Source organism: Bactrocera dorsalis, chromosome 1 (assembly GCF_023373825.1).
Source record: "Bactrocera dorsalis isolate Fly_Bdor chromosome 1, ASM2337382v1, whole genome shotgun sequence".
NCBI lineage: Eukaryota > Metazoa > Arthropoda > Insecta > Diptera > Tephritidae > Bactrocera > Bactrocera dorsalis.
The window spans coordinates 102,627,347-102,642,432 of NC_064303.1; the positions used below are offsets into that span (position 1 = coordinate 102,627,347).

At 36.4% G+C, this 15,086-nt stretch overlaps 1 protein-coding gene across 3 annotated transcripts; it reads left to right on the plus strand.

Annotated features, from left to right (window-relative positions):
- Positions 1–250: 250 nt before the first annotated feature.
- On the plus strand, positions 251–14,783 carry LOC105231171 (alpha-1-macroglobulin). 3 transcript variants are annotated; one of them, XM_049459989.1, is made up of 12 exons: positions 251–723; positions 8,230–8,259; positions 8,358–8,611; positions 10,028–10,588; positions 10,654–10,921; positions 11,028–11,280; positions 11,338–11,440; positions 11,704–11,879; positions 11,953–12,485; positions 12,667–13,503; positions 13,572–13,856; positions 14,525–14,783. In XM_049459989.1, the coding sequence occupies exons 1-12, from the start codon at positions 274–276 to the stop codon at positions 14,714–14,716; spliced, it is 3,942 nt and encodes a 1,313-aa protein (XP_049315946.1). In that variant the 5' UTR covers positions 251–273; the 3' UTR covers positions 14,717–14,783. The 3 variants fall into 3 exon arrangements, with proteins under 3 accessions (XP_049315946.1, XP_029408240.2, XP_011210627.2); XM_029552380.2 differs by lacking the exon at positions 8,230–8,259 and having other exon boundaries at positions 251–753; XM_011212325.4 differs by lacking the exon at positions 251–723 and having other exon boundaries at positions 7,740–8,259.
- The last annotated feature ends 303 nt before the right edge of the window (positions 14,784–15,086 follow it).

Sequence of the window (15,086 nt, forward strand, 5' to 3'; positions counted from 1 at the left end):
CTGTATAATATCAACATGTAAAAGTCAAACGCTGTTGGAAAAAAGACGGTTGACCGACTTGTTGTTAAGTAGTTCGCAACTAGTTGATCAAAGAAAGGCTTAAACTGCGCTTACACCTGTACACATACATACGTTCAAATACGCACATATACATTAACATTGCTTGCTATATATTCAATGATATTTAATACATTTTTATACGTACAAGAGGAGCATACATCAATTTGAATAATTCACACATTCATATCAGTACTTAGTCGGCCTCTAACCAGAATGTACAAATTGTCGGAGCTGCTGCCCGTATTGGGCTTAGTGATTACGGTAATTGTGAAGACACAAGCGAAAGGATATTATACTATAACGTCGCCAGGCAGCATAAAACCCAACTCCAAATATAGTGTACATGTGAGTGTTACTGAGTTACAGGAAAATGCGAGAATCGCTCTGACTCTGAAGGGGCCAGATTATAGCAAAAATACCGAAGTCGTGGTGCCACCTAATTCCGTAGAAAGTGCAACTTTTGAATTTGGTGATATTAAAAACGGCACATACACATTGATAGCGCACGGAATTTCGGGAATTGCTTTTGAGAATTCCACGAATCTGGAATACGTAGAAAATCTGCCAATGGTATATTTGCAAACTGATAAGGCACTCTACAAATTCGGTGATACTATACAATTTCGTGCAATATTCTTAGATCAGTACTTGCTACCAGCAAAGGTCAACCAACAAATATATGTTGTTTTAAAGGTATGTATACAGTGTACACGTGTACACATACATATAAGATAATTATGTTATTATACGCTATAAATGTGTATGTATCTTTTGTTGTCATAGGATTCGCAGAATAATATTATTGAACGTTTCGATGATGTTGTTCTTAATACCGGTGTATACAAGGGAAAACTTAAGCTAGCTGAGCTGGTCGTTGCGGGCGAATGGTCTATGCAAGCGTTTGTAGGGCAGCAAATGTTGGCGGAAAAAATTATCGAGGTGAAAGATTATGAACCGCCTTCATTTGAGGTAGACTTGGACATACCCAGTTATGTGACTTTGAAGGAGAATGAATTCGTCGTAGGTGTACGAGCGCGGTAAGTTGATTCAAAAATATGTACATTGAATCAAATAAAAGTTAGGCTTACGGCACACTGGACCATTCATTGGCACAGTGTGAGACTGTGTGAAAAAAATAATAACAAATAAGTAATTCAAAAATGACTTAGCTTTTGTTATTTGTAAAGATTTAAGTATACATTTGGCTTGTTCTGTTTTCTGCGCGTGCACTAAATTGAGAAAATGTAGAGAACATCGAAGAAGCTATAATCACATTATAGTTACATACATACATATATGTTTTAAAACGCAGCTCGTTGGTTTATTATTTTTAGCTATGACTTTAATAGTCCTGTCTCAGGAGGCTGCGTATTAAATATCATTCCAGAAAAAAAGGCCACAATAAGAATGACACATCAACTTGAAAATGGAAATAAGGAAATACCAATATATCTATATGAAATAGGTAGAATTATACAAAATGTTATTGTAAATGTCACAGTTGAAGATAACGTACATAACATACGCACCCTTTCAAAGGTGGTAAGAATCGTACCACATCTGCATGTAATAAGCATGCCATCAATGTCTTATGAATGCCATGAACCAAATGAAGTATTCCTATATCGCGCTCTTATTTACAATTATAACGGCGATCCGATTGATGTGGATGATAATGTGCTTGTAACGTTGAATCCGGGTACCAATGGCGGCGCTGAGACATTTGTTAGCCACGTCAATGATGAGGGCTATATTGATGTGAAAATTAAGTGCTCTCATTATAGAACCATCATGGTATCTATCAACTACGAAGGCTTACAAAAATCGGGAAAAATTGAACTAAAGCAACGAAACGATAACAGCAAGGAAGGAATTCATGTTAGCACACAGTTGTAAGTTAAATCGTTCGCAACCAATAAACATCTATTTTTTCTTTATCTAAATACTGTCTCTTCAGCCCAACTATTGATGGGCCCATGGAAGTGCATCTAGCATCGCGAGAGCCCTTCTCCAGTTTTGTTTGTGTGATTGTTGGACGTGGTAATATTGTATATAGTAATATCATTGAAGTTCCCAATGGCCGCTGGAGCCAAACACACACTTTCTTTATAACGCCGACTTACGAAATGATGCCGCAAGCGCATATGTTTGTGTATTTTATAAAAAGCGGTAACATGGTTTCCTACGAGACAACATTTTCGGTAAAGAGCGCATTCAAAAACACGGTAAGTTAATATTGGGGCTGCCAATAGGGATGATATGATTTCTAAGTAACGTTTCGCCCCCATTTTTAATATGTCATGATTTGTAATTTTTTTTCATTTTATTAAGTAAGTTTTAACAATTTAGTAATTTGGGCTTACGTTCTTATTAAATTGTTCTCACTCAAGAACTGAAACTATTGGACCGCCGTAAACGTCGTGAATTTATCTTGAAACAACTTGAAAGCGATAACGATTGTTTTAAGAAAATCATGTTCTGCAAAGAAAACGCACACATTATTCATAAATAACCGTTATATTCATCTAAACTATCAGTTTGCTACGGTTTTTGGTATGGTGGAATCAACGGTCCATACTTCTTTCGAAATGAAGCTGATGACACCGCTACTGTCAATGGAGAGCGATATAGATCGATGATAAGCAACTTTTTATGACCGCAATTGGAAGAAGTGATCTTGACAACAACTGGTACCAACAAGACAGGGCTACGTACCACAATTCCTGTGTAAAAATCGAGAAAGGTTTGGAGTTTCGATTATTTCAAGAAATTGTGACATTGAATGGCCTACGAGGTTTGACAATTAAGTAATGAGACTGATTTTACTGCCGCGCTTATGGTAAACATGTGACCTTGAAATTCCCTTTTTCTTTTTTCGGTATCCCTCCCCTCTAGACTGATATTGTATGTATCATTGCTCTAGCTTGTTTAGTTCGCCTGCTTCGTCAAGTTGAGTTGACATTTGTTTGTAGTGCTCGTCAGGAAAATGGAAAAAACGAAATCAAGTTTGCGCCAGATTGGGCGAAACAGCTTCGGAAACGTACGCTAAAATTGTAAGAGTGTATGGTAATAGTGCTTTTAGTCGTGCCCAGGCTCACAATGGTTGTCTCCCCGTGCCCCCCGCCCGAAAAAATCTCGCATGATTAAGTCGAAGGCGAAAACGATGATTATTGCCTTTTTTGATAGCCATGGAATCGTCTACAAAGAATTCGTTCCACCGGGGAAAATGGTGAATCAAGTCTACTATTGCCAAGTACTCGAAAGATGGCGAAAACGAGTCAACAGGGTGCACCCAGACATCGCTCGTAACTGGATCCTTCATCCCGACAACGCGCCGTGCCACACCGCACTCAGTGTGTCCCAGTATTTGGCCTCTAAAGGGATCGCTGTGTTGCAACAGCCGCCTTATTCGCCCGACATGTCAGCTTGTGACTTTTTTGTTTCCTAAAACAAAATCGGTGGTCAAAGAAATCCATTTTGAGCCGATTACGGACATCCAGGCGGCCGTGACGAGGGTTCTCGCGAACATTCCAGTCGAAGCGTTCCAGAAATGTTACCAAGCATGGAAAACGCGCTGGAATCGCTGTATAGCTGCCCAAGGGGACTACTATGAAGGGGATGGCAGAGTTGTAGAATAATTTTCAAATATACGGTTTTTATGAAATCAGTCTCATCACTTAATTGTCATACCTCGTACAAGAAGTTGTGATTTAACACCATTAGACTACTTCTTGTGTGGTTATTTGAAGTTATTGGTCTTTACCAAAAAACAAGACTTTCTTCCAGCTTTCGAAGTCAATATTAAATTTACTATTCATGACAAACGACTTGATTTAGTGGAAAAATTACTGGAAAATTGAGTTCATCGTATTCGTTTCTGCAAAAGAAGTTGTGAAGACCATTTGAACGATGTTATATTCAGAACTTAAGTGTATCAATTCTACTTTATATTAAATAAAAATCATTAAAAATTCATTAGCAATTAGTGTGTGTGTTTTTAAGAAATCATGTCAGTCTTATTGGAAAACCCTGTTTATGTGATCGTACTTCTATTACGCGCTTTTAATGTACGAAAAAATAATACTGAAGAGGAATATTAGAAATTTATCTGTGAATATCTTGAGAGAAAAAAATTTCAAATAAAATTAAGAGAAAAAATATCGAAAAAAATTAAAATATTAAATCTTTCAAAATGTAAAATATTTCCAGCTCACCTTCGACACGCCAGAAATCATCAAACCAGGTATTATTCTTTCTTTAAGTATATCTACTGAACCAAATTCTTATGTTGGTTTATTGGGTATGGATAAAGACGCTTTAATGTTACAAACAGAAAATGATTTGAATGCCAAAAAAATTTTCAAGGATTTATCAAATGTGCATTCTAAGACACCAAAATCATATTTGAAAATAAACACTCCGTGTCCAGGTGAAACTGCTGGCCTTATAACATTGACAAATGCCAATTACTATTTGGGTATAAAAATTAGTAATATTACATTATGTTCAGTTATTAATAGTTATAAATCTGATTCCCAGTACACGAACCTATTGCGAAAGAGAAAGATCTCATTTCAAAACATTTCACGCCTCGAAATTATTTCGAAACGTTTGCATTCGTCGATTATGTAAGGTATGTACTAGTAAATTTACTTTTTAAAGAAACGAAAATACCTGTTTCAGCACTTTTCCAAATAGTTGAAATATGCTTCGGTTCTTCTGAAAGCCGGTTTTTTAATCTTCTGTTATTCCAGCACTACTGGTTATGATGAAGTTCCCACAAAGTTACCAACGACTTCCTTCAAATCTTGGGTCATAACAGGGTTTGCGCTTAGCCCAAAAACCGGACTCACGCTTTCGACTTCAATGGCGATGAAAACTGTGAAGAATATATATGTTGATATCGACTTGCCAAATTTTGTGAAGAAGGGTAAGGCCACAAGGTAAAAATTAGAAATTTATGAATTTTCTTAACTTGAAATTTGTTTTACTCGATTTTAGGCAGCACTGTTATTTTGGAAGCTGAGATTTACAATTACTTACAGAAGAGAATGCGATGCGCTGTTTCGTTGGAAAATAAAAAGAATGAATTTGAATTTGTTACCGTAAAGAAATTCGCCAGAGGGATTGTTTATACGGATGACATTCAACCAGGAAAATCCAAAAAAATTGATTTTCAAATACGACCTAGAGTTAGTGGCATGATTACATTGAAAGTATATGCTTCATGCCCTCTCGCAAGTTATGTGAATGTTAAGAAGCTCAGAGTTATATAACAAACAATGTTGTGCATTATCCTTACAGGTGTTAAAATGTTATAATAAAGATTCCAAAATATGCAGACATCTGTGTTTAATTTGCTTGGCATGGTGCCTAGGCATCTCTCTCCGTAAAATTCTCTAACTGCAAGTTCTTAATGGTACCGGGAAGGTTCTCCGCCTCGGAGTTTTCTATTTTTTATTAGCATCAACAGAAGAAAGAATATTTCAAAATCTCGTTTCCCACTAATTGAAAAAATATCTCGTTTCATAGATTTTGTAGCAAATTGAATGCTCTGCAAAATGTATTCATACGATTCTTTCATAAACCTAACCGTTAAATTGAACCTCACCGTTGGTTGAAATTAGATACTTTTAAAGCATTTCATATGTGTTTTAAAAATTAATGAAAAAAAATTCAATTGCAAAAGTCATAGTTTTTTAGAAAATATACATAGTTTTTTAGAAATCTTACATTTTTCCCGGTATCAACTCAACCGGATGTTTGGAAATCCTTATATCCTACTAATTATTAGAAAGTTTGCATGCAAGTGTCCAGGTTCAAATGTGAATTATGTTCGCCTAGTTGGTAATAGAGGTCGACTGCGCCGATTTCATCAAATTTCGGGAAAAAAGTCGGTCAACATTGTGCTATGATGCTCGCTACTGATGCCCACGGAATTTTCCGCCTCATTTCGAAAGAAATAAGGTTCGTTGCCATACCATAATCCATTTCAAAATGTTGATTTTCGGGGTTGCAATTGCGTTTCCTGAACAAGACGATTTCACTCCCGCTAACAACGAAAATTTTATTTGTCCAGGAAGCCACTAAGACAGACATGAGCTTCATTTGAGAAGATTTGCAATGCAAATCGTATTTGGCTGCAATCATTTCCAGCGCCCAATTAGTAAAACTGCGGCCCTTCAAATAGTCTGTCGGCTTCAGTTCTTGTGCCAATACAATCTTTTATGGATGCAAAGCCAAATCCAAACACAAAATTTTCCATGTCGTCGGAGGGAGATCCGACAGTGCAGAACGACGTTGATTGCCTCAATAATGGCCTGAACGATATTATTATATATTAACGATAATATTTTTTCACTATGGGCTTTTCTTTAACGGGAAGAGCATAATCGTAGAAATCATAATCAATTATGCGTTGAAAAACGCCCGTAAAAAAGCATAATGATATACGTAACAGTGTTTTGTGCGAATCGCTCCTACAGTAGCCAACCGAGAATCTCAGACAATTTTCAAGGGTTGTACCAAAGTGAAACGTGTCATGATGAAATGACAAACCTTACTAAACATATTGACAAAATTTGACACAAATCTATAAAGAAACATGACACCCACAAGTTGTCAAAATCAAGCCATTCCTATCGAGAGACACTTCACTGTGATCCCCTGTACAAAATTTAACTTTTGTAGCATTGGTTTTGGCAAAGTTATAACATTTTAGAGATTTACGAACAAAGACATTGCTCTCACTTTCAATACTAACCTTCCGAAGGCGCCATGGAACATCCGCATCAATCGCAACAAATATATTTAAATTTTTATTCACATGCGGATTTCAACTTGTCTCCTCATGCAGATCATTTTTATATACACAATCTATATCGCGGATAGTATTAGGCAAAACAAACAACCTTTAGGCTCACATGTTGCCCATATTTCAAGATTATAAGAATGTTACACATAATAATCTGTATGTAATCTATTTCAAAGTAATTTCACGCAATTTATTCCATGTAATTCTTCCTACTATTTCACAAATTTGTTTAATAACCACAATCGGCAAAAGTTTCCCTTTCGGGGTGAATTAATAAATATGTATTCAGACGTAGAATCACTCCTAGACTTATACAAGTCTTATATGCTTGAATATATATGTACATATGTATAGTAAGGAACGATGAAATTTTGTTGATAAGCTAGCAAAAAACCCAACATGAATACATATAGTCTTTATAAAACAAAGAGGATGTTTCAATATTTTGCTGTTCTCCGTCGAAAAATCTTCAACTCCCAAAGATAGATACTAAAGTAATTTACAAATGTTCATAAAATATTTATAAAATATACATATACAGGTAGCACTGGAAACGACATCTATTGACCAAATACGAAAAGACTTTTTCGACTACCCAATATACATATATTATATATAATATATATAATTTTAAACAATCATTTGAAAGGGAATACTTTAATTAATATATTTTACTCTATACGCACTCAATGTTGAGTGAAGTTAAGGCAACACCCAACATCTCTCTAATCATTATCAGCTGATAGAACCGAACCACAGTTGCATATTCACAACAAGTAAAAATTTCCTATAGGGTCATCACGTAATATACATATAAACATTTATACCCACTGCATTAGAACTTCCAAATAAATATCAGCAATACAAGAAATAAAGCTTCAGTGTTTTACGACTTTGCGCTCGGTATGGTGAATATTTCAGGAGTGCTGCCCATATTGGGCTTAGTGATTGCGGTAATTGTCCAGGTACAGGCGGAAGGATATTATACTATAACGTCGCCGGGCACCATAAGACCCAACTCTAAATACAGTATATATGTGAGTGTTTATGAGATACAGGACAATGCGAGAATCGGTCTCACTCTGAAGGGGCCAGAATTTAGCAAAAATACCGAAATCGTGGTGCCGCCTAATACTGGACAAAGTGTAACCTTTGAATTCGGTGATATTAAAAATGGCACATATGTATTGAAGGCACAGGGACTGTCGGGGATTGTTTTTGAAAATTCCACGAATCTGGAATACGTAGAAAATCTGCCAATGGTATATTTGCAAACTGATAAGGCACTCTACAAATTCGGTGATACTATACAATTTCGTGCAGTATTCTTAGATCAGTACTTGCTACCAGCAAAGGTCAACCAACAAATATCTGTTGTTTTAAAGGTATGTACACAGTGTAATCGAGTACACATACATACATACAATATAATTATGTATGTTATTATACGCTATAGATATGTACGTATTTTTTGTTGTTATAGGATGCACAAAATAATATTATTGAACGTTTCGATGATGTTGTTCTTGATACCGGTGTATACAAGGGAAAACTTAAGCTAGCTGAGCAAGTTGTTGCGGGCGAATGGTCTATGCAAGTTTTTTTGGGGCAGCAAATGTTGACGGAAAAAATTATCGAGGTGAAAGATTATGAACTGCCACTATTTGAAATTGACTTGCAGATGCCTAGCTATGTGTCGCTGAAAGATAAAACCTTTTCAATTAAAGTAAAAGCACAGTAAGTTGCATTGCATTTATAAGAAAATTCTTAAATATATTTTGAACTTAGGGATCTGACAACTTGACAGGCAATATGCGGTATATCGTTAATGCCAAAATTTTTCTTGATAACTATTGTTGTCAATTAACTGACAGTTTGGTTGTTTAACAACTCGTTTCTTAATACGAATACAATAAAGCGGCAACTATGTTCACACTACTTGGCTAATACTACTACTAGTTGAAGTATTATATGACACCATTATGGGTAGGAAGCCGCGTGGGTTCAAATTGTGATCTCACGTCACAATAAATCGTAAGAGCTTCTGTACACCTTCGAAGAGTATTCGGTATGAGAATCACTGTTAAATGTGTCCTTCTTATACATATTGTGAGGCACTTTTAAACGCTCGCAGTTTTCAAAGCTCAAAGCCGGGCGATATTTTGAGGTGTTGGTTTATATTAAACAAGAAAGAACTTTAATACACTTCAGAAATGCAAAATAAACTTACAGACGGTTCTGCGGATCCTCCAGGGCTGGATGAATTTTTCTGCTGCGTTTGCGCTAGAAGGCCTCATCTAAACTCCACCTCGATTAGATGCAATACATGCCGTAACTGGAGCCACTTAGACCTGCTCAGACCTTAAAACACAAAGGCAGTGGGCCACAAGTTCCGTGACCCCATACTGCTAACGCATTTCTGCGTTTATCTGGTTTCTCCCACCCACTCGAGACATCAAGAAAAGATCCTTACGGTCCATGGCAGCTCAAAAAGACAGCACGACTCCCGTTCTAACCAGTAAACCAAGTACACACATCTTTCGTAAATCCAAATGTTCGGTCAAAATGCGATAAATCGAGGTTTTGGAGATGTTCCATTCCATTTCATGAAATTAAATGATGATTTCGGCTGATTTTTGATGAATTCACGCACAGTTTCGATGGAATTTCTGGTGATTGGCCCACATTTTGATGTCCTCACGACCACTTTGAAAACATTGAAACCACTCGTGCACTCTGCTACGGGATAGGCAATCATCACCATAAACTTCTTTCATCCATTGAAAACTTTCGGTAAAAATTTTAACAGTTTTAAAACAAAATTTAATGTAGGCTCTTTGTTCGAAGCTCATTTTCGCACGAGTAACACAAACATACTTACACTTAAAACGCAATAACTTCACTTCTAATCAGCGAAATATCACGAAAATCTCACTAGACAATCGATAAAGATAGTAAATTCTAACGCACCAGTCGACATATAGATGGCGCCACCAGGGGGGCGCTAGATTCAAAAAGTCCTGTTTACTTTGGACCGCACCTTGTATATGACCCAAAGCGTAGGTCTCGAAAATTACAACTTTTTACTCTTTTTATTAATATTCCTTAGGGAAAGAACTTATTTTAACATAAATAAAATGATAATTTTTGTAGTTACACCTTTGGCAAACCGATATTTGGTACGTGTGTACTCACATTCAATGTAACGAGAAATAATATTCTAAGAAAACAATATAACTTGCAAGAGGGTGAGTTGGATATTCCAATCAACGTAAGGGATCTTGGTGGAAGGCTACGAGTCATTCCCATAACTGTCGACGTTCTAGATGGCGCAACACAAACCTCACGTAAAATTTCGAAAACAATAAAAATTGTAGCCAGTCATTTTGAAATAGAAACACCCGACATTGTTCACGAGTGCAATAGAGAAGATGAGACATTTGTCTATCGTGGTCGTATTTCACATAAAAATGGAAACCCAATCGATCGGGAAGTTTACCTCACACTTGATATGCGTACAAAAGATGATCTTATAAGTGATGAGCTTGTAACTTATGCAGAAAATAATGGCGATGTTGATGTGAATATTGAATGCGCAAACTACGTCAGCATAAATATAACTATCAAATATGAAAACTCAGAAAGCACGGGCGTTATGCAACTGTATCATAACAAGGAAGGCGGCGAAGGTGGACTATATGTAAAGACACAATTGTAAGACAATTCATTTCATTCTACACAGATATTATCGATATAAGTATGTTTATTTTTAACTCTAGTCCCACAGTAGACGATGCGATAGAAATACGTCTCGTATCGCCTGAGGCCTTTTCCAGCTTTGTATGTGTAATTGTCGGACGTGGCAATATTGTATATACTGAGACCATCGAAGTACCCAATGGCGGTTTGAACCATGCACACACTTTTTCTATTACACCAACTTACGAAATGATGCCGGAAGCGCATATGTTTGTCTATTTTTTCAAAAACGAAAGGATGATTCATTATGAGACGAAATTCAACGTTAAGAATCAATTTCAAAATACTGTAAGTAGAACAGGTGACAGCGTTTTTGTATACAATAGTAAAATTGTTTCAAATATCCTTACTATAACTAAATCCATTTATATATGTTTATTTGCTTCGTTTTCAGATTTCCATCGATGCGCCAGATGTGGTCAAACCGGGGGCGTATATTAACTTAAATATCGACACAGAGCCAAATTCGTACGTTGGCTTATTGGGTGTGGACAAAAGCGTGTTGCTGCTAAAGTCAGGCAACGATTTCGACGCCAAAACAATTTTTGACGATTTAAGGAATGTGAACTGTGCAATATCAGGAAGTCATGGACTACCAGGCATAACAGCTGGCCTTGTAACAATGACAAATGCCCATTACAATATAGGTGGGATATGTAAGCTTTTACAGTTGTTTAATAAGTAATTGTTGCCTATTTTTGTAGACAAGGGAATCATTGGCGATAGAGCTTCGGCAAATCCGTTAGGCGCCAAACCAATCGTGCGTCGAAATTTCTTTGAAACTTTTGCTTTTGTAGATTTTACGAGGTATGTATAGCTGCGATAGATTACTTTGAAAAAGTATGATAAGTAGAGATGTAGATTTTTCTAGTTTACAATGCCAGTTTACATATGCAATGAGCTTAGCTCTCTTATAAAACTATACTTGAATAATACAGTATAAATCGAAAACTTAACGCTTAACTTTCTACAAGAGTTTTCATTCTATGACTTAGGTATTTACAAACCTTTTGAATTTTTTATAAATTTTGTTGTAACTGATATTAATAGACAAGTATTTCGAATTGCAGTGAGGATGGTCATGATGAATTGCGGCAAAAAATACCTGATACCATAACTACTTGGGTTCTAACAGGGTTTTCTCTCAATCCAAAAACTGGATTTACGCTCACAACAACACCAACGAATATACGGACTTTTTTGAAATTTTTCCTTACCGTTAAATTACCACAGTCCGTAAAATTAGGCAAGTAAATGTAAAATTGAACCCATTGACCGTTAAATAAATGTATACCTATATGGAACTTATTATTTTATAGGCGAGATTATAGAACTGGAAGCAACGATCTTTAACTATTTACGCGTAAGTGTACCCGCTACTATCACATTGGAAAGGCTAAACGACGAATTCGAGTTCTTTTTAAATCCCAATGAGAAACAGCATGCGGTGAGAGTAAATGTGAGGCCAGAGAGAACACAAACCGTCAAGTTTAAAATACGCCCCAAAGTGGTTGGCATGATAACACTCAAAATGACGGCGCAAAGTATCTATGAAAGCGATGTGATTGTTAAGCAGTTAAAAGTCGAACACGAGGGTATCACGGAGTGGAAAAATGAAGACCTCTACATAAATGGAGAAGAAAGTAAATCAGTACAACTGAAAATACCACAGAATATTGTGCTAGGCTCAGAACTGATTGAGATTTCAGTTATGGACTTTATAATGGGATCCATGTTGAATTTGATCAACAATGGTGAGAACTTCGCGCAACTAATTACCAGCCCATCAGGTTGTGGCGAGCAAAATATGATACATCTAGTACCAAATTTGATGGTACTAAAATATTTACAGGTTAGACATGTTTTTTGGTTAATACATATACTCGCTTATAACTAGGTATACAACAATTTTCTGATAACAGCAGTGATATTTATTTTAGAATAAAAACAAGCTGTGATTTGCACGTCAAGTTGTCGTTAATTAAACAATTATCATTTAAATGTATGCCATTATCTCTTCTCTTCTCTTCTAGAGCACAAGTGCAACGAATAAGGCAATTTCTGATTCAGCAAAAAGTTATCTGCAAATCGGCTATCAACGAGAACTCACCTACAAAGTTCCTGATCATTCGTTTAGTACCTGGGGTAAGGCGCCAGGTAATACGTGGCTTACGGCTTATGTTATACGCATATTTAACGAAGCGAAGTCGTACATCTATGTGGATGAAAATATTCTTAAGAATGGACTCGCTTTTCTAACGGGCAAACAACAAGGCGATGGCAGTTTCAAAGAAGATGGCAGTTTATATGATTTTGTTACGCTCAATAAATTGAGTGTCACTGCATCTGTGGTGCTCACTCTACTGGAAAATACGCAATATTTAGATCAACATAAAAAAGTTATAGATGACGCTATAGGATACATTAGAAATAACGTGAAGCAAAATAACGATATGCGTGCCACCGCATTGTCTTTATATGTGCTACATCTGCGCAAGGATCCCATGGTTGAAGAGCTTTTGGGAATATTGGAAACAAAAGCATTGACTAGCGGTGACCATAAATGGTGGCAACATGGTCAGACGCCAGCGAATATTGATGTTTATGTAACCGGTTATATATTAATAACAATGTTGGAATTGAAAAAACCGGTTACACCCATTATCAAGTGGTTAGTGTCGAAACGTAATAGTAACGGCGGTTTTGCATCGACTTTCGAAACAGAGGTGGGTCTGCGCGCCTTATCTATTTATGCCGCCAAATATAAGGAACATGGCACTACTTTGGATATTGATGTTTACTCGCAAAAGCGATTGGTGCACACGTTCACAGTTGGCGAAAAGAATAAAGATATTAACAAGAAAGTTGAGGTAAATAATAACTAAATTTGAAATAAAATTTTGAAGACATTTTTATTGCTAACTCTCATACCACACAGCTTCCTAAGAATACCCGCGAACTGCAGTTCACTGCTACGGGAAGCGGCAAAGCGACTTTTCAAATTTCGTATCAGTACAATACTTTGGAACCCTTAAGCGATACTTTCCACATAAATTCTACCATATCTGATACCGCGGCTGCAAGAAAAAACTTGAAAGCCTGCATGCAATTAGTTGGTGAGAAACTTGAACACTCTAATATGGCAATATTGGAAATTAACCTGCCAACAAGTGACGAATTTGGCGTCGACTGTTGTGACATTAAGCTGCCGAAACAAGCCAAGGTAAATATGCTTACAAAAAATCTAACTAGAAGGTTAAGTTTCTAATCGACAAGATTATCCTGCGTCAGTGCAATGGTCATCTTGAATACAAATCTCTTGATGACTTTTAAGAAAGTGATAAAAAAAAGTATAGGGTGGGCGATATAAAATTTTAAATTTCGAAGATCGGGCGTAAAAGATTGAGTGTAGCGTTTGTTGTATGGCACGTAGCGCCGTCCTGCTGGAACCAAATGTTATCTAAGTCTTCCTCTTCAATTTGCTTGATTTGCGCAACATCGCTCACCATTGATGGTTACGTTTCCTTCTTCATTTTCGAAGGAAAATGGGCTGATGATTCCACCAGACCAAAATCCGCACCATACAGTGATTCGTGCTGTGTGCATTGGCTTCTCGGTCAAACGATCTTCTGCCCAATCTGCGAACTGTAAAATAGTGAATAGCGACCCATTTCGTAAATTTTGGACTTTTTACTGAATATCTGTTACTTTCCGAATGGTATTTGACGTTTCCAATGTCGAAATATAGATAATTCAACATTAAAACGTTAGATGGCCCACACTTTACGATAATTCAAGCTCAAATAAAATAAGCAAAGTAAAGCGAGACTTAGTACCTAAGTATTATTGTTGCATTTACTTATCTGCAAACGTTTCATTGTATATTTTTAGAAAATGGTTCGAAAATCAAAACAACAACTTCATGTGTACTTTGAAGGTGTAAGGCGAGATGACAGTGATTGCGTAGAAATACCAGTGTCAAAAGAATTTGATGTAGACAATCTAAAACCGGCGGTGATTAGCATGTATGATTACTACGAAAAGAATTTGGTTGATAAGTATTTTTACCAAGTAACGCCATGATTGTATTTCATAAGTGCGATGTATTAAAACTTATTGAGCTTCTAAAATAAACCGTGTTTATTATAGAGTTATTAGAGAGTTTATACAATGTCGTATAAAGTCTACACTAGTGGTTAAATTTTTTTTTTAATTTTTTTCCAGCAAAGATGTCCAACAATATGTTTAACACGCCTACAGTAAGTAGTCTAAAGGTGTTTGGATGAATGAGAGGAGTCTATTCGTGACTGATATTAAATAAGATACATATCCTTATTTTCGTACTCGATAAGACGGAAATGCATCACTCGGTGCGTAAGCACAAGGGGCTTTGACAGCCAAAATCGCAGATTTTAATTCATATCCAGAAGAGTTGACGTAGTAAAATCGATAT